This window comes from Rhinolophus sinicus, linkage group LG16 (genome assembly GCF_036562045.2).
Source record: "Rhinolophus sinicus isolate RSC01 linkage group LG16, ASM3656204v1, whole genome shotgun sequence".
Taxonomy (NCBI): domain Eukaryota; kingdom Metazoa; phylum Chordata; class Mammalia; order Chiroptera; family Rhinolophidae; genus Rhinolophus; species Rhinolophus sinicus.
The window spans coordinates 38,177,945-38,195,929 of record NC_133765.1 but is presented as its reverse complement, the minus strand read 5'-3'; the positions used below and the strand labels follow the sequence as shown (position 1 = coordinate 38,195,929).

At 59.6% G+C, this 17,985-nt stretch overlaps 1 protein-coding gene across 21 annotated transcripts in view; it reads left to right on the top strand.

The window, feature by feature from the left end:
* Positions 1–17,985, top strand: part of RIMBP2 (RIMS binding protein 2) — a 124,403-nt gene that overhangs the window by 93,440 nt on the left and 12,978 nt on the right. For 14 of the 21 annotated variants that reach the window (XM_074321025.1, XM_074321028.1, XM_074321023.1 and 11 more), the window contains 8 exons: positions 323–399; positions 1,045–1,154; positions 3,444–4,253; positions 7,916–8,067; positions 8,145–8,591; positions 10,173–10,313; positions 12,695–12,853; positions 16,532–17,185. In XM_074321025.1, the coding sequence (XP_074177126.1) occupies positions 323–399; positions 1,045–1,154; positions 3,444–4,253; positions 7,916–8,067; positions 8,145–8,591; positions 10,173–10,313; positions 12,695–12,853; positions 16,532–17,185 (2,550 nt within the window). The remainder of the gene's footprint in view (positions 1–322; positions 400–1,044; positions 1,155–3,443; positions 4,254–7,915; positions 8,068–8,144; positions 8,592–10,172; positions 10,314–12,694; positions 12,854–16,531; positions 17,186–17,985) is intronic. The other 7 variants (XM_074321032.1, XM_074321033.1, XM_074321030.1 and 4 more) reach the window with 1 other exon arrangement.

Genomic DNA, 17,985 nt, shown 5'->3' with positions numbered 1-17,985 from the left:
GGAAGCCCAGGCACCAATGGACGCCGGAGCTCAGTGGGCATGTCTGTCCCCCCACCACCCCGGGACGGAGCCCGTGAGGGCAGACGGCATAACCCTGAGTCGGTCTGTGTTGTCCAGGACCCTTGCAGGTCCTGCTTCTCAGTCTCCCATGCCTGGGTCCTCACCCCGAGTCCAGTTTATAAAAACATCCACACGAGGGCCACTTTATCCCTGGGCAGCAGCGTCTCACAGGAGCTCGGCCGTCTGAGGCCACCTGTGTGTTTCCCGCACAAAACGTCAGGCCTCCAGCTTCATACCCGAATGTCATTTGTGTCTTTACTAGATGGACAATGAACGGGACTCCAACACCTCCAAGCAGAGGTGCTCGGGGAAGGTGCACCTGTGTGTCGCCCGCTACAGGTGAGAGCCATGCTCTGTGCACCTGCCGAGAGCCGTGAGCGCGGGGGCCCTGGGGCAGATGCGGTGGTGGGTCTGGGACATCTGTAAGCTGCGGACTTCGTTTCCCAGGCACGGGGAGAAGGTGGTTCAGCCACGCTTTGGAGGATGACACGGTTTGTCCATGTTGATAGAAAGAGTTTGCAGAGTGTGTGTTTCCTAGAATTATCACAAACTTGGTGGCTTAAAACAACAGGAATTTATTTTCCTGGCTCTGGAGGCCGGACGGCAGAAATGGAGGTGTCAGCAGGGCGACGCCCCCTGAGGCCTGTGGGGGACCCTTCCTGTCTCCCCCAGCTTCTCGGGGCCCCAGGGGTCCCTGGCTTGTAGGCAGATCACTCCAATCTCTGCCTCCATCATCACATGCTCATCTGATGCAAAGGTGCCAAATGCACAGCTCGGTTTCGGAATTGTCGTTTTGTTTTCTTCCTTGAGGCGGCCTGAATTTCCCGTGCACAGAGGGCTGACTCAGCACTGAGCCCTCATGCAGGCCTGCACTTTCTCAGTAAAGGAGCGAACGGCGCGTGCCAGCCCGGCACCTGTGAGGGACCGGCGAGCGTCAGCCTGTGTCCCGTGCGACCACTGAGCGAGTTTTGTTTCTCCCTCCAGTTACAACCCCTTTGATGGGCCGAATGAGAACCCAGAGGCCGAACTGCCCCTCACAGCGGGGAAATACCTCTACGTCTATGGGGACATGGATGAGGACGGTTTCTATGAAGGTCTGTTAGAACGTGGCGACGGTCGGCACACTGGCTGGTCCACCCCCCAGACAGGCCAGGTCCCCACACACTCCTGGCTGCCCCGGCCTCTGCTCTGACTTCATGCTGTCCAGAGTTATCAGTTTTCCCCTTTTGATGACTGAGGGGTGTTTCCTAGTGTGACACTCAGTGGAGACGCTCTGTTTGTGTTCATCTTCAGAGCTCCCCAGGCAGCTGCTGCAGACACATGGGCCAAAGGACCCTCTCATTTCCACAGGGTCTCTCCTTCCTGCCTCTTACCGCCCAACACTTGGGGGGGCCCCCAGTTGATACTCTCTCCAGCAGGGCCAGGGCCATCCAGGTTGCCTCCCCTGGCTCAGTGCGACCCCACTGGTGGGCTGGCCCCACCTTCTGCCTGATTACCCTCTCGTGGTCACCTCCCACAATGTGAACTCAGGAATGTGAACTCCGCCTAACCTTTTGCCGCATTTTAGGTTCAGGGTGAACATGTGACAGCACCAGCAGCTTCGTACATCAAGTTTCCCCATGCATGTCCCTAAACTTTGCAATTGCCCAGTACAAACAGAAGGGTCTTGGTTTCTTCCTGTTTCCTGAGCAGGACTATTTCCTGCAAAACTGGCAGCTTTCTCTGTCATGACCTCGTGGAGTTAGTGGCCTTAGAGCAGATAGGAGCCCGAGTCTGGTGTTGGGTGTTGCTGGCGTGCGATCAGGTTGCCTCCGTCAGTGTTCCCGAGCGGGACCCCGCCTGTGGACTGAGTCACTGACATTAGCTGCAGAAGTACCGTGGCTGAGGACAGTCACCCAAGAAATTTGGGTGGCAAAGTAAATTCACATTACTACCACTGGTTTGCACACTGGTGTAGAAGTGTGCCCACGGCTGCTGCCAGAAAACCCTTGCTGGAAATCTCTAGAGTATTGACACCAGGCCAAGTGTTGTGCCACATAAACTTTCCAGGGGCCTGATTAAAGGCAGGCTGCAAAGGTCAGAGTTCCACCGTCTGTGTGACAGTGGGATGCTTATGTCACCTGTCTATGCCTCAGTTTCCCTGGCTATAGAATGCAGGTAGTAACAATCCCCACCTATGGGACGGCTGTGAGGATAACTGAGGCCTAGACATGGAGTGGGTCTGATGCATAGTAATTGCTCAGTTATGTGAGTTACTATCATCACCACCATCACCACCATCACCACCATCACCACCATCACCACCACCAGCACCACCATAACCACCACCAGCACCACCATAACCACCATCACCATCATCACCACCATCACCATCACCATCATCTTCCCCAAATCTAAATCAGGCTGTGTTTAGAGAGCACCCATAAGGCACCTTGGTAGGGTGAGGAGCAGGCTCAGTCCTCATTTATTCTAGAAGAAGCCGTAACTAATGAAATGGCTGGCATGCCCGCTCCTGGGCCTATTACAGGGGCTGCACCGGGAGCAGTTCCTGGCCTCCTGGGTCCCGTCCAAGCAAGCCCCCTCTGCAGGCTCTGCAACGAGTGGGCGATGGTCCGTTCCCGCTGGTGCTGGCAGATGACCCACGCTTGTCAGTTCTCCGGGCTTCTGCCTGGAGCAGGCTTCTGAGCCCCTTGAGTAGAGAGAACACACAGAAGTTAGACCATTTCACAAAACACAGAGAAGTCCACTTTGACCACTTACAGCCACAAGAGCTACTGGGGTGGTGCATTTTTGCCTCTCAACTTACAGGTGGTTGTGGCACCAAATTAATAGTCACTGTTCCACCCCAAATGGACGCATGGAGAATTTCATTAAGATGAGACAGCGCTTTGCGAGGGGGTCAAGTCCCCTTTAGTTCTTCCGTATGATCCCTCAATCAAAACTAAGAGGAACATGTTTGTTTTCAGCCTCCCAAATCACGTTGTGTGCGTTTGTTCATCCTCGTACCGACTGTGCCATGCGTCACTCTGTGACTGCTCAGTAGTGAGCAGCAAAGGTCCCTGCCCTCAAAGAGTGTTGTCCCCATCGGGAGCTGGGAGTCAGCATATGGACGAAGGGAAATGAGCTGGGTGGGTTCAGGTTGTAACAGGCACTATGGAGGAACCAGGCTGACGGATGGGGGGCATTAAGCAGGTGGCGGGATGGGGGAGAGGGGTAATCAGTGGCCCGGGCTCCCAAGGAGGTGACATTGAGCAGAGTCCTGTACAAAAATGAGGAATCCACTGCCATCCTGTCACTTGCCTTGTGGCCCCGTGGGGGGAGGTGCCAAGTACCCAGCAGGACCTCGGGGCCCTGTGTGATAACTCTGTCCTGGTGCCCAACAGGCGAGCTGCTGGATGGGCAGAGGGGTCTGGTGCCCTCCAACTTTGTGGATTTTGTTCAAGACAGTGAGGCTCGCTTCAGCACGCTGGGGCCTGAACAGGATCGGGGCTTCATCAGCCGTCCCGGCGTCGGCCTGGAGGGGGAGAACATTCTGGACCTGCACTCCCCGCCTCGCCTGGACGCCGGCGTCACTGACAACGGTGTGGGGACGCTGGACGTGAACGTGGATGACATTGCAGAAGACGTCGTGCCTTACCCTAGGAAAATCACCCTCATCAAACAACTTGCCAAAAGTGTCATTGTGGGCTGGGAACCGCCGGTGGTGCCGCCGGGCTGGGGGGCTGTGAGCAGCTACACCGTGCTCGTGGACCAGGAGCCACGCCGCAGCCTCACGCCGGCCGGCAGGACCAAGGCCCTCGTGGAGAAGCTCAACATGGCGGCCCGCACCTACCGCGTGTCCGTGCAGTGCGTCACGAGCAGGGGCAGCTCAGACCAGCTGCAGTGCACGCTGCTGGTGGGCAAGGATGTGGTGGTGGCTCCTTCGCACCTGAGGGTGGACAGCATCACACAGACCTCCGCCCAGCTGTCCTGGATGCCCAGCAACAGTAACTACAGTCACGTGGTCTTCCTGGACGAGCAGGAGCTGGATGTGGTCAAGGCCGCCAGCTACAAGTACCAGCTGTGGGACCTCAGGCCCAACACGGCCCACAAGGTGAAGGTCTTGGCCAGGCCCCACCAGGTGCCGTGGCAGCTGCCCCTGGAGCAGAGGGAGAAGAAGGAGGCCGTCGTGGAGTTCTCCACGCTGCCTGCAGGTGAGCCCGTCCCTCTGCGGTCCCCGGGGGACACCAGATGTCACCCCCTACATGACATGGAGACCTGTGGTGGGAGGGAGCCGAAGGGCAGAGCTGCGTTCAGCCACCGTTCTCCTGGAAAATCCCTTAAATCGCTCTTGAAGTATGGAATATAGTGTGTGTGTGTGCACATGTGTGCATGTATGTGTGTGGTGTGTATATGCACATATGTGTATATTCACGTGTATGTGCATGTATGTTTGTATTTGTGTGTGCTTTGCATGTATGTGTGCACATGTGTGTATGCACACATGTGTGGTGTGTGTAGTATGTGTGCGCACACATACGTGTATGCATGCATGTGTGTATGTATCTGTGTGGTGTGAATATGCATGTGTGCGTGTATGTGTGCATGTACGTGTGTGTATGAGTGTGGTTGTGTGTAGTGTGTATACATGCATGAGTATGAATGTGTGCATGTGTGTAAATGTATGTGTGTGCGTGTACATGTGTGTGTGTATGAGACACAGGGAAGATTGTGTTTCGGGGCCATGGTGTTGGAGATATTTCTTTTAACACCTGCATGAGCAAGAGGTTGGTCCTCCAAAAGATGGGAGGAATGAGACCGTCCTCGGGGCCGGGAGAGTCACATCGTCCCGGTGACACTGCCTCCCAGACACGTGGAGTGGAACAGTGAACCGAGCACCCACATCCTCCCGTTTTCCCTTGTGGTAGAAATGGCACACATGGAGGGACGTGGGCAGACCCTGTGCTGGTTCTGGGCCCTCCTCCTGTGTCGCCCGGGCCCTCGCGTCCTCAGCTGTTCCAGGAGAGGGGTGGGCTCCCCTGCCCTTCCCACACACCCACCCCCGGGAGTTGCGAACACGTGGGTGACATGGCCAGGCCTGTGGGTCTGCTCGTTCTCCGACTTATCCAGACCCTGGTGTGGCTGAGTTAAAGGGCAGCAGCCACCTTGGCCTCCAGGTCCGTGCTGCTGTTTGCGGGTGTGGACAGGCTGCCGCCCGCGTGCCCAGGCTGGGCGCCCGAGCTCCTGGGAAGGGCAGCCGGGCATTGTGCAGAAGCATCCGTGGGCACCATCTGCTGGCCCCCGGCCCTTCTCAGTCCTGCGTTGGTCACAGCGGCCTGGCACTGTCCTCGTCGGTCAGTCTGCTGGGCAGTTTTACTGGCAGCCCAGTTGCTGTCCAGCATGACTCTGCCCTCCATTGAACGCGACGGTTTTCCGGGCTCCACAGACTTGCTTTTCATCCTGCCGTGTGCCCGGTGCCTGCGGGGTCCACACGCGACTGCAGGCTGCCCCACAGAGCAGCAGCGTCACGAGCGGGGCACAGACATGGCCCTACGAGGGCGTGTGCCTGTGGGACTGGTTTACGAAGGGTCAGTTCAGTCCCCTCGTCTGATGGCCTGATGTCCTCCTGCGTGACAAGGGGATGTCAATCCTGAACATGGGGTCACGGACCTCTCTTTTCATGGATGCCTACTGTGGGGTTCCCGTGATCAGAAACACCGGCACGGGAGCCTTGGGGACCAGAGGAGAGGTGAGGGGCATGTGCCTCGGACAGCTGGGCACGGCGCCCGCTGACACTGCTGGGAGGACAGGAATGGGCACCCAGGACCAGCTGCTGAGCACGTGGCGTGTCCCCATGGGCGACTCCCAGTTACGGGGTGTCCTAGCCCCTCCAGGCTGCTAGGACAGATGCCCACGGCCTGGGCAGCTTTCAGGGCAAACGCTGATTTCTCACCGTTCTGGAGGCTGGAAGCCCAAGGTCCGGGCGCCGGCAGACCTTCCTCGTCCACTGCTGGCCGGCCCTCTTCTCGCCGTGTCCTCTCTGGGGGGAGGGGCGAGAGAGCTCTTTGGGGTCCCTTTAGAAGGGCACTGACCCCACTCCTGGGGCTCCCCCTCTGACCTCATCACCTCCCAAAGGCCCCACCTCCTAGTACCATCACCTTCAGGGGTAGGATTTCAGCACATGGATTTGGGGGACACGGACATTCAGACCACAGCAGACCATTTTTATCTCCTGTCCAGAAGGGGAGGGTTTTGACCGGACGGTGAGATGACGGAGTGGGAGGTGTGGGGAAGCGTCCCCTTCGTGAGGACCCCCTGCCCCCGCTGTGTGATGGGCCGCCTCCTGAGCAATGTCAGATGTGGCTTGTGCTCAATGCCCCACGTAGCCAATGTCGGAGCCCTCCCGTTGCCCTGTCGCCGTCTCGGGGCCCACGTGGCCAGAGAGGCTGGAGGTGACAGGCCTGCAGCCACTCGAGTCTCTCTTCACCCACAGACCCTGGGTCTCTACTGTGGTTTCACTTTATGTAGAAAGAGGTGCCGAGAAAGCTGAGGCTGGGCGGTTCCTGCCCTTTGTCCTTGACAACAGTGAGGCGACATGTCACACGTGTCACGGGTGAAGGGCCCATCCGTCTGGCGTCTGTGTGGTTTCCCTCCTGAGCCAGGCTGCCAGATTTTCAGCTGAGGTGTAACTGGCACACACTGCAGTCGTAGTGTTCGGGGCTGCCTTGTCACAGCCTGTGACTGTCCTGTCTTTGCAAACGGGTCACAGGCAAGTGCTATGTGGGTCCTGCCGGCGCTGGTGGCCGCTGGTGGCTGAGTGACGTCCCTGGAGCCTTCGTGTCCTCACGTGCACGGTCAGGATGCTGAAGTCACAGGACAGGAAGTGTCGGTGTGGGCAGGCGCGTGAGGGGAGCACAGGGTCTCCCATGGGCCTGTCCTCTCCTGCCTTGGGGGTCATGGCTTTGGGACTTGGACAGTCTGAGGATGTGACATCATGGCCTGCCTCCTTTCCAGAGTGCTGTGGGCTCACACACAGGAAGATGTGGGGCTTGTGCCCCAGCCCTAGAGGACAGGGACCCCCCGGGCACAGTGCAGGACAGGCAGCCCTGCCACCTCCAGGAACCACCTGGGTCACGGCCACAGGCCCGACACCTGTTGCTGGATTGCAGTTCCAGGCGGTTCCGACTCAGGCACCAAAGGACACGTGCCAGCAGGTGCTGACGGGAGGTCTGTGTGTGGAGCTGGACTGCCAGGTTCAGGTGGCCCCAGCAGAGCCCCACTCTGTCCTGGAGGCGGGCACAAGGGGAGGGAGAGGACAGAGAGGGCGCCCTCTGCCAGACATGGGTCCCCTCGGCCCACCTTGAAGCTCTCATGGGGCTGACTGGCCAGGCCTGAGTCCCAGGTGGGCCTGGAGACGGGGCCCAGGTAGCTGTGTCGTCACACAGACAGAGAACCGGGGAACCGGTGGTCCCAGACGGGCGACAGAAGTGGGGTTGGAACAGCTCAATGGGGTGTCCTTAGCCGCCCCCGCCCAGGCCCCTGCTTCGCTTTCACACCTCCTAGTCTCAGAGATCCTTGCCCTGTCAACTTCTTTTTTTCTCGTATTTTGTTTTATTTCCGTTAAAGTTGAGCTGGCATTCAATATCATACGAGTTTCAGTGTGCAACAGCGATCAGCCGGTAAACCAGTAACCGTCTGTCACCGCACGGTTATTACGGTGCTGGCTGTACATTACGTCCTCGTGGTTTCCTTATTTTATCACTAGGAGTTTGTGCCTCTAATGAATGACCCCTTCCAGGTGAGACCTGCTGAGCGTAGTAACCGCTCACCTGCCCAAGGCCAGGCCCTGAAGGCTCCTCTGCCCTCTGTCCCCCAGGTCCTCCGGCTTCCCCACAGGATGTCACCGTCCAAGCTGGGGCCACCCCAGCAATGGTCCACGTCTCCTGGAAGCCGCCCGCCCTGACCACCACCGGGCTGTCCAACGGAGCCACCGTGACGGGCTATGGCGTGTATGCCAAGGGGCAGCGGGTGAGTACAGACTATGCAGCGTGCGCCCCACCCCACCCAGGGTGCCGGCCACCTGTGAGCAGCTTTCTCTCTGGCAGGTGGCTGAGGTCATCGCCCCCACGGCGGATGGCACGGCCGTGGAGGTCGTGCGGCTACGGAGCCTGGATGCCAAGGGTGTGACCGTGCGGACCCTCTCTGCACAGGGCGAGTCCGCGGACTCTGCCATCGCTGCCATTCCCCCCGACCTCCTGGTGCCTCCAGCCCCTCCGAGAACACCCACCCCGAAGCCATTAGCAAGTGCCGGAGTCCCTGATACCAAAGATGACCACCTGGGTCCCCACGTCCGAGTGGACGAGGCCTGGGAGCAGAGCCGGGCGCCGGCCCCCGCCCATGGTCACATGCTGGCACCGCCTGGCCTGGGCCCCGGGAGGCGTTCGCCGTCGCCCAGCCGTGTCCTCCCTCAGCCGCAGGGGGCCCCAGTGCCCACCTCTGTCGCCAAGGCCATGGCCCGGGAAGCTGCCCAGAGAGTGGCTGAGAGCAGCAGGGTGAGTAGGCTGGTGCCCCCGTGGGTATGGGGTCTTCCCTCAGCCCCGCGAGCCTGTGTGTGCTGTGCACGCAGCACGTGTGGCGTGTTTCTCCCCCAGCCCACTCCTGGGGTGGGTTTTTAGGCCTGATCCCGATGGAACCAAAATGTGTTTCCATTTTGCGAACATAGACCCATCACCAGGGGAAATGGTTATGTGCCAGCCTCGCTAGGAAACGCTGGGCCCAGTGGCTCGGCAGGCTTTGGTCTGTCCCAGGGTCTGGAGGTGACTCCTGGAAGTTGGCTTGGGGACCTGTCTACTTGAACGGGGCACATCTGGGCTGGCTCAGCCCGTTTCTCTGTGTGTGTGTGTGTGTGTGCACAGATACACGTAACAGACAGCAGACATACATAGATATATTCCCACGCCTCTTCCTGGGAATGGCCGTGGGGCAGGGAGTGTGTGCGTTGTGATGGGGCCACAACCGGGTACAATGTGCGATGAGACGCGGAAGCTTCAGCAACGAACGCCTAGGAGACGCGGCACCATCCAGGCCTCCGTGTCCTCTGCCAGGACCTGGCGCTGAACTGCACGGCGCCCCCCTGCCTGGGAGCACCTGTCGCTAGGGTGCCCAGGTGTCTGCTGTGTGCCCAGAGCCCTGGCGGGGGCAGTGGCTGTCAGCGGCCCTCCCAGCACTGCCCGCCAGCCTGTAGGGTCCCCCCTGGACGGTGGCCCCTGGCAGTGCCATGTCTGAATGCTGGTGCTGGGAGACCCCCCGCTTCCTGAGCGTCCAGGTGTTGGCCGCTGGGTCCAGAAACCCCGGGATCACAGCTGACAGGTGGCCACACCAGGGCACTGGGAGGCAGGAGGGCGGCCATGGGTGCGTCTCGGGTTCTTGAAACCTGGAGCCCGGGCGTTTCTGTGAAACCTCAGTTTGTTCAGTAGTGGCCTCTGATGCTTAAAAAGTAGTTAAACACCAGCCTGTGGCCTCTGACTAAAGGAAAAGCTTCAGAATGTGCACGTTTTACCACGGGCCACGCCCTGTGCTCTGATGTCGCAGGTCCCGGAAACCCCGGCTGAGCCGCCATCGCAGCCGGGAGCTTTCGGCAAAGCTTCAGGGGCAGGAAGGGCTGGTGGGTGACACTGCCTCCTACAACCCTAAGACCCCCAGACAGGACCCCGAGAACGGGCCCAGGAAGGCCTGGGGCTCCTGGCTCCCAGCCACCGACCCTTTCAGGTGTGGAGAGAAAACAAACATCTGAGATCCTTTTTCAAGGAACTGTTAAGTGGCCGCATTAAGATCCAGGCTTCTCCTCGCTGTCCACAGGGTACTTGCAGCCAAGTCAATAACTAGTTTTGTGAGCGTGGGTGGGGAGGGGAGGGGGAGAGGAGCTGGCCTGGGTCACAACCCAGGAGCCAGCACGGTGGGACCCTTCACTTCACGCAGTGGCTCCGAGAAGAGCTGCAGGTTGAGCAGAGGAAAGGCTGGAACCCAGAAGACAGGGAGCCTGGGAGCCTCTGCCCCCTGCAGCCCCGCTCAAGCCCGTCTGCCCGCCCCTCCCCACGGCCTCCTCAGCCGTGTCTTTCCTTTTTCCTTCCAAGTTAGAGACAAGGAGCGTCTTCCTGGAGCGAGGCGGGCAGTACGCAAACTCCGACGAGGAGGACGGCTACGAGTCCCCCGACATCAAGAGGAGGAGCACGTCGGTGGACGAATTCCTGAAAGGTTCTGAGCTTGGCAAGCCGGTGAGTGCCAGGCGTGGAGCCCACGGCAGTGCCACACGAGTCTCTGGGAGTCCAGAGACTGCTGGGCCCGTGAGGAAGGGGGAGAGGTCGCAGGCCACGTGACAGTCACAGTGGATTGGGGAAGTTCAGATTTAACGCTGCCACTGCATTTGTGGCCCCACTTGGGGACCATTTCAGAAGTGTTTGCCCTGTGCTAGTGCTACCTGGTCATGGGGTGATCCTGGGGCCAGGTACCCCTAGGGGAACCACCTGGTCGCTGCTGAGGCAAAACCTACCATCTGTTTATTCACTTCCGTCAACTGGGCAGATGTTTATTGGTCATCTGTGCACTGGGCATCATGGGAGATTCAGAAATGACACGGTGAGCGCCCTGCCCTCAGAGCGACAAAACGTCAATGCTTCCCCTCCAGGCTTGTAAGCCACACGTCCACCCAGTGTGACTGTCTCGTTTCTGACTGCGCACCTTCTAATGGAAATGTCCATGAACGGTCAAGATTAATACTGGACAACAGGTGGGGTGGGGCCTGGACAGTCCTGAAATCATGGAGTGTCAGCGCTTGAAGACACCCTGTAGTCTCAACACATGTCCCTACGGCTCCACAGTGTCAGGACCTCCCTAAGAAAGGGGTGTCAGCGCCCGGCTCTGCGCTGCCGGCCGTAGCCCTGTACCATGTCGCCCAGCTCCTGGAAGCCTCAGCTTCTTTATCTGCAAGATCGAAATAACTCTATTTGCATTAATTTTACCACAAGAAACGGAATGCCCAACTAGCAATGACGAAGATAACAGACAGTTAATTGCCCCACATCGCAGGAAGTCTCAGGCAGGAGGTTGCGAGGCTCATCCACCTGCTCCGTTGTGAGCCTTCCGTTCTTTTGGCTTTTCTCTCACGGTCACAAAGTGGCTGCCGTAGCTCCACTCATCACACCTCATAAGACAGCATCCCAAGAAGGAAGGGAAGGACGGATGAGGAGAGGCGGCGGCTTTCTCCGCAGGCATGTTCCTCTTCCAGCAGCAACATCAGACCCCCTTACGTCTCGTGGGCAGGCCAGCGTCCCGTGCCTACCCCTTCCTAGGATTCCTGCAAGTGGCTCGTCAGTGAAGTAGCTGGCAAACCGCAGCCACCTCCTTCCATCCCCCGAGTTTATCGCTAACTCCTCCCAGGATTTGAAGCGGGTGAGACTGTTGTCATGTAGGGACTTCTTCCCCTGTGCCTTGGGAAGACCTCACTGAAACCAGCCTGGCGTCTGTTCGTTCATTTACAACCCATTGGCTTTATGTCTTCTGCTTGGGGCTGATTGAAAGAATTAGGGCTGGAGCAGTGCAGACGCTGCCACAGAAACTACTCTGGCTGAGAACATTCCAGGCCACCTCTCGGGGAACGGTTCAGGAGGAACCTTCCGGAACCTTCCTACTTGAGTGCTCACACAACCCCCTGCTGCCCAGGCCGTGCATTTGGTGTGCCTGGAAGTGCTAATGCATCTTTCTCAAGGGCAGTGGTGGAAACGGGTACTTTGAATCAATGTCTCCAGATGCTGCCGAGCACATTTGTGGTCCCACAGGAGGACAACCGTCAAACAGACGCAGCAGCCCTGGAGCTCGTCGGGGCGTGTGGCTGAGCTTTTGCCGGTTTCCTTGTTTTGCTTTAACCACTAGAGATCCTGAATGGGGGGTGCTGTCGCCTGGGGGGCCTGGCACCGTCACAGCGGCCCCCAGCAGGGCTGTCTGCATTTCAGTTTGCACGGTACCACAGACGGTCTCAATTTCAATGGAGGCTTTTCTGGTAAAGCTCTTACTCTGTCCCCAGCCTCGTCCCTGTCACAGTCTCCATCTGGTGCTGGTGACGAAGCTGGGCACGGGAGGCGCACAGCGCACGGAGGTCCCGAGCCTGCCCAGTGTGTGTGTGTGTGTTTTAGACCACGCAGTGTTCTTTAAGACCCTAAATGCCTTACGAGCTGCATAGACACCCACTTGCCCAGCACCCTCCACTCTGTTGGGTGGCCCTAGGTCTGACGTATGTGTTTCTGTGCCCCTCACCGTATGGCCACCTGAGTGTGCAACCCCTGGCCTGAGCCTTGGTCCAGCCACCAAGTCGGAGAAGCTGACAGCACCCAGAGGAATGGCGTTTTCCCAGCCCTAGTGGTGTCTCCTGCCTGCAGCCCAAGGGTCCCTGCGCCTGTCCCCGTCTGGGATCAGAAGTGGGGGACGCGGCCTGGTCCTCCCCCTGCCCCACCTCCTCACCTCAGGAGTGGGCGTCACACACAGACACCGCCGTATCTGTGAGCTCACGAGGCAGCAGACAGGAAGGAAGGGCGGTGAGGCGCCGCATGGGGGGCTCACAGCGTTGACGTGGTGCTCAGCTATGTCCCCTTCCTGTCCCCAGCCGCACTGTTGCCATGGAGACGAGTACCACACGGAGAGCAGCCGGGGGTCCGACCTCTCGGACATCATGGAAGAGGATGAGGAGGAGCTGTGCTCGGAGATGCAGCTGGAGGAGGGGGGCAGGCGGCGGCCCAGCGGCACGTCCCACAACGCCCTGAAGGTCAGTGGCTGGGACACCAGCTCCCTCAGTTGTGCTGTCCCTTCGCTGGGGCTGTGGAAGGCGGCTCCAGAGGGCGGCGTGCCCTGCCCCTGGGAGCCCACCGATTTGGATCAGCTGCTTTCTCGCCATTGAATTTGTATCCGGAATCCTGTCCTTCTGGTCCCTTCTCTTTGCCAAAAAGTCTGGGTGAAGGAGCTTGGGGGAACCCATTTGGCACCCTCCTGGGGGCCTCCAGCTCTGCACCAGTCGTAGAATTGGGACAAATTGAACAATGGAGACTCCCTCACTCCACACCCAGAGACTCAGCAGCTAGGAGAGTAGGACCCAGCCTGAGTCAGAGCTGGGGGTCCCCATGTGGGGCCGGCTGGGGGTGCTTGTGCAAAGGTCCCACAGGAGGAAGGCAGTGAGGTGGCCCTGCACAAGGGAGGAGCAGGAGAGAGGGCCAGGGTGGGGGCAGCTGAGGCCAGGGGACAGCTGGGCGTGGAGCGGCAGCCACGCTGGGGGCCCCTTCTCAGAATCCTCCCACCAGCACCCGCTGTGCCCCACATCTCCACCTGCGATGTGGGAGGTCAGGACAATGGGAAGCGGGCCCAGTATGAGGCTCGCCCTCGGTGTGCGTCCTCTGTCCCTGTCCCTGTCCCACCCCTGCTGCGCTGGCTCCCTGGCTTGGGCATTCACCTGCTCCACTGGCAGCAGAACTGGTCGCCTCTGTGTGCCTAGCACTGCGCGTGGCTGGGGGCGCGAGGATGGACGTGGCCTGCGCTCCAGCCCTTCCCAACCTAGTGGGGCGGGGGGTAGACAAAAGGCTGGACGCCGTAGGACCTTTGTGGGGTTTCCGAATGGAGAGGCTTTGGAGAGGAGACTCGTACTGGGCGTGGAGCTCCGACCACGGCATTTGTCTAGGATCCTAGGGTCCTGCATTGGAATGGAGGACAGGAGGCAGCACCCAAATCTGGCGGCCAGCCCAGCATCTGCTCACATAGAAAGACTGACTGAGGGCCTCCTGCAAAATCCCCGGCTGCAGAGCATGCCAGGTCCCTGTGCAAACCCCGCACGGCTCCCTGCCCCCGCCAGCTCCCAGACTCACCCCGTCCGCCCAGCAGGACTCACAGTGGCCTGTACTGATGGAGGGAGTTGCCCCGGGGGAGTCCAGTGTGATCTCCCAGGACCCCCCAGTGCTCATAGCTGGGCTGTTCTTTCCTGCTCCCACCAGGTCTCCTTTGGTGGAGAAGCTCCTGAGCTGGTGCTTCCTGGGAGGTGTTGAGCAAAGACATGAAAGGTCACCTTCTCTCCCGGGTGGGAAGCCCAGAGGGCACGCAGGGTCATCCTAACACCCTGTGGCCACGTCCCACAGCCACAAGCGCAGCCCCCAGCCCCTGGGAGATCACAGCTGGCGGGAAGGGCCGCGGACATGGCAGGAAGTGGTGAGGACGTGGCAGGAAGTGGAGAGGATGTGGCAGGAAGTGGTGAGGACGTGGCAGGAAGTGGTGAGGACGTGGCAGGAAGTGGAGAGGATGTGGCAGGAAGTGGTGAGGACGTGGCAGGAAGTGGTGAGGACGTGGCAGGAAGTGGAGCGGATGTGGCAGGAAGTGGTGAGGATGTGGCAGGAAGTGGTGAGGATGTGGCAGGAAGTGGTGAGGACGTGGCAGGAAGTGGTGAGGACGTGGCAGGAAGTGGTGAGGACGTGGCAGGAAGTGGTGAGGACGTGGCAGGAAGTGGAGCGGACGTGGCAGGAAGTGGTGAGGATGTGGCAGGAAGTGGTGAGGATGTGGCAGGAAGTGGTGAGGACGTGGCAGGAAGTGGTGAGGACGTGGCAGGAAGTGGAGCGGACGTGGCAGGAAGTGGTGAGGACGTGGCAGGAAGTGGTGAGGATGTGGCAGGAAGTGGTGAGGACGTGGCAGGAAGTGGTGAGGACGTGGCAGGAAGTGGAGCGGACGTGGCAGGAAGTGGTGAGGACGTGGCAGGAAGTGGAGCGGACGTGGCAGGAAGTGGTGAGGATGTGGCAGGAAGTGGTGAGGATGTGGCAGGAAGTGGTGAGGACGTGGCAGGAAGTGGAGCGGACGTGGCAGGAAGTGGAGCGGACGTGGCAGGAAGTGGTGAGGATGTGGCAGGAAGTGGTGAGGACGTGGCAGGAAGTGGTGAGGACGTGGCAGGAAGTGGTGAGGACGTGGCAGGAAGTGGTGAGGATGTGGCAGGAAGTGGTGAGGATGTGGCAGGAAGTGGTGAGGACGTGGCAGGAAGTGGTGAGGACGTGGCAGGAAGTGGAGCGGACGTGGCAGGAAGTGGTGAGGACGTGGCAGGAAGTGGGGCCGCTGACATGGCAGGAAGTGGGGCCAATCACAGTTGCTGGCTCACTTTAGTTTGTCCACAGTGTTCTTACATTATTTTAAAAATCAGGAGATTTCAGAGGCTGATCTGGACATCGGCCTCGCTAGGAAATCCCAGACGGTTTGGGATCTGGCGCCGTGGGCTCGCCATCCCCCCCACACACACACTGAGCTGCAGCTGAGCCTGTTTCCTGGCGGGAAGGGCCCAGTTGCTCTGCACGTTCCTGGCCTGGCCCTGGAAACCTCCCGGCTGGGTCCTGCCTGCACCCATTTCTTCTTTGCCCTGAGAACGTTCCTCAGTTGCTAGCGGGATAGCCCTCGTTCTCAGCCAGCTGAGTGCAGGTGTATCAGTGTCGTCACCTGGCACTCAGTGGGTTCCACGCATGTGGCAGACCCCACTAGGTAAACCTGCCACAGTCCCTGTGCTCACGGAGCCCACAGGTTGGTGGGGGGGCAGGCAGGACACGGTTGCACAAGCACCTGGGGAGGCGATGAGGGGAAAGGCTGGGACACGCCTGGCTGGGGAATCGACCCCACGGGTGCCCTTCAGCGGGAGTGGCGGCTGAGCTGAGGGACGAGCTCGGGCAAGGACGTGCCCACACGCAGTGCTCACTCCCTCCCGCTCACCAGGCGGCTCCTGGCTGTGCCAGCTCCATGCCGGCCCCAGGGCCCAGGACAGCTGGGCCACGGCTCCCCACTGGGGCCTTGCAGTCGAGGACCTGGAGGAGGGTCAGGCAGACCCCAGGCCCTTGCGAACACTGACAGCATGACAGGAGCAGGCACTGGTCCCTCAGTGAGGACACGATGCTCAGTGACAAGGCCCAGGTTTCACACACGTACATTTCAGCCCAGGAAGGTGACAGGGAACAGAACGGGCAAGGTTTCAGCGAAGTACTAGAAAGTGAACGGAAGTGGCAGTAACTGTTCTGTGACTCGTCTCTGGTCACATCGGCACCCAGCGGCAGCTGCCCTCTGAGATTCTGGGTGCAGCCCCAGGCAGTGGGGAGCAGATCCCCTGGCACTCTGGGCACAGCCGTGTCACAGGACCAAGCGCCTGGTCCTTGCCTCTGTGGGGCCAGGCTGCCCCCTCTCCTTGGTTTAGCTGCGTGGCTCGGTCCCACAACCGCTGGCATCTGAGGGCAGCTCCCTGAGTGCTCCGCCCGGCTCCGTCCCTCGGCCAGTTCCTCCGTCACCTGCAGCCCAGGCTCAGCATGCCATCTGCCCGGCCCGGGAGCAGCGCCCGCCCCCACCACCTCCGAGACTAATGCTGTGTGTTTTCTTTCCCTCCCTCGCCCACCTCACGCTTGCTCACACACTTTTCCGGTACCTGGTTGTCGCACTCCCCCCGTAGGAGTGCTATAAGAATAGGACCCCTGAAGCTTTCCTGGAGCCGCCTGAGGGCCCCCCCCAGCACAGCACGAGACTGTTCAGTATCCCAGAAGTAGCCGAGGAGGACGCGGAGCACAGCGAGTCCGTGCACAGGCAGGGCTTAGGGCACCCCTGCAGGCCCCGGGGCCAGGGCTCCCGCTTCCCCGCCAAACCCAGGGGCCCCGCGGCCAGCACCCTCGCCGAGGACTTCCTGCTCGAAGACAGAGGCTGTCGCTTCGGCCGCTCGGCCACCAGGAGCCCCGACAGCGGCCTGGACTGTGGCAGTGAAGAGGACGAGCTGCGCTTCAGCTTCCGGAGCTCGGCCGCCCAGAGCAGCCCAGGCCCCGGGCCCTGCCCCTGTCGCAGTCTGAGGCCCCTGCTGGCCCGGCGGCGGACGCTGACCCGGCAGAGCAGCATCGAAGAGGACTTTGGGGAGCAGGTGGACCCCGGTCACGTCGTCAGGAGCGACGATGCCCCCCGGAGCCCGGAGAGCTCTGCCCCCAGGAAGTGTGGCTGGGACGAGCCCGCGGGTCCGGAGGACTTCCAGGACGCCTGGAAGAAAAGCACAAAAACGCTCGACAGTAGGGCACCTGCCCACCACGCACAGGCGTCGCCCCGCGTGGCAGAAGGCCCTTTGGTGTGTGACGTGCACCCCTCACACCTGCTTGCCACACCAATCCGTTTCCATCCCTCATTTTGTGTGCTTATTTTGGGTGCCGTTCCTGGGGACTGCTGGCTCTCTTTAGTTTCCACGCAGCTTTGATTTTCTGGGTCCCATTGCCTCCCAACCTTTGGCCATGCTGGGGACTCTTTACTTTGCTGTAGAACAGTGACCACCCCCCACCTGCCAATCAGCGATGGTTACGGCTCTGTGATTAAAGGACAACTGAATCTAAATTTTAATTAAGGGTTAGCTGAACTGTGATCGTCCAAAAGTTTGGCAACACATACGTTTTCAAAACGACCCGTGGGGGCTGACTGGTGACTACTGGTATTATAGAAGGTTCTCTTCTTGTTGTGGCTTTGGTTTTTGTTGTTGTTGTTTTTGGCCTTCATTCATAATTGAAAAAAATGGAGAACAATTATTGAAGAGATCCATTTTTGCATATTGTTTCGTTTTTTTTTTCTTCATCCAGTTTTCAGAATGAGTTTTCCATCACCGCCTCTAGACACCCCCCTTGCCTGTCTTCCAGGCTCGTTACTGGTTTCAGGAGGAGGCACTCACTCAAGGCTTCATCCATGTCTATATTGCGTCCTCTTTCCAGAACATTCGCTCCTGTCACGCTGACCTCTTCACTGCACACACAGGCAGAGGCTGAGCCCTGCAGTCTGTGACCTGACCACAGGGGGCGCCGATCCTGCACCACCTGTAATGAGCCTTATTCTTCCCTGGGTCCCTACAACCTCCGGACTCAGATTAGTTCCCAGTGAGCTGGA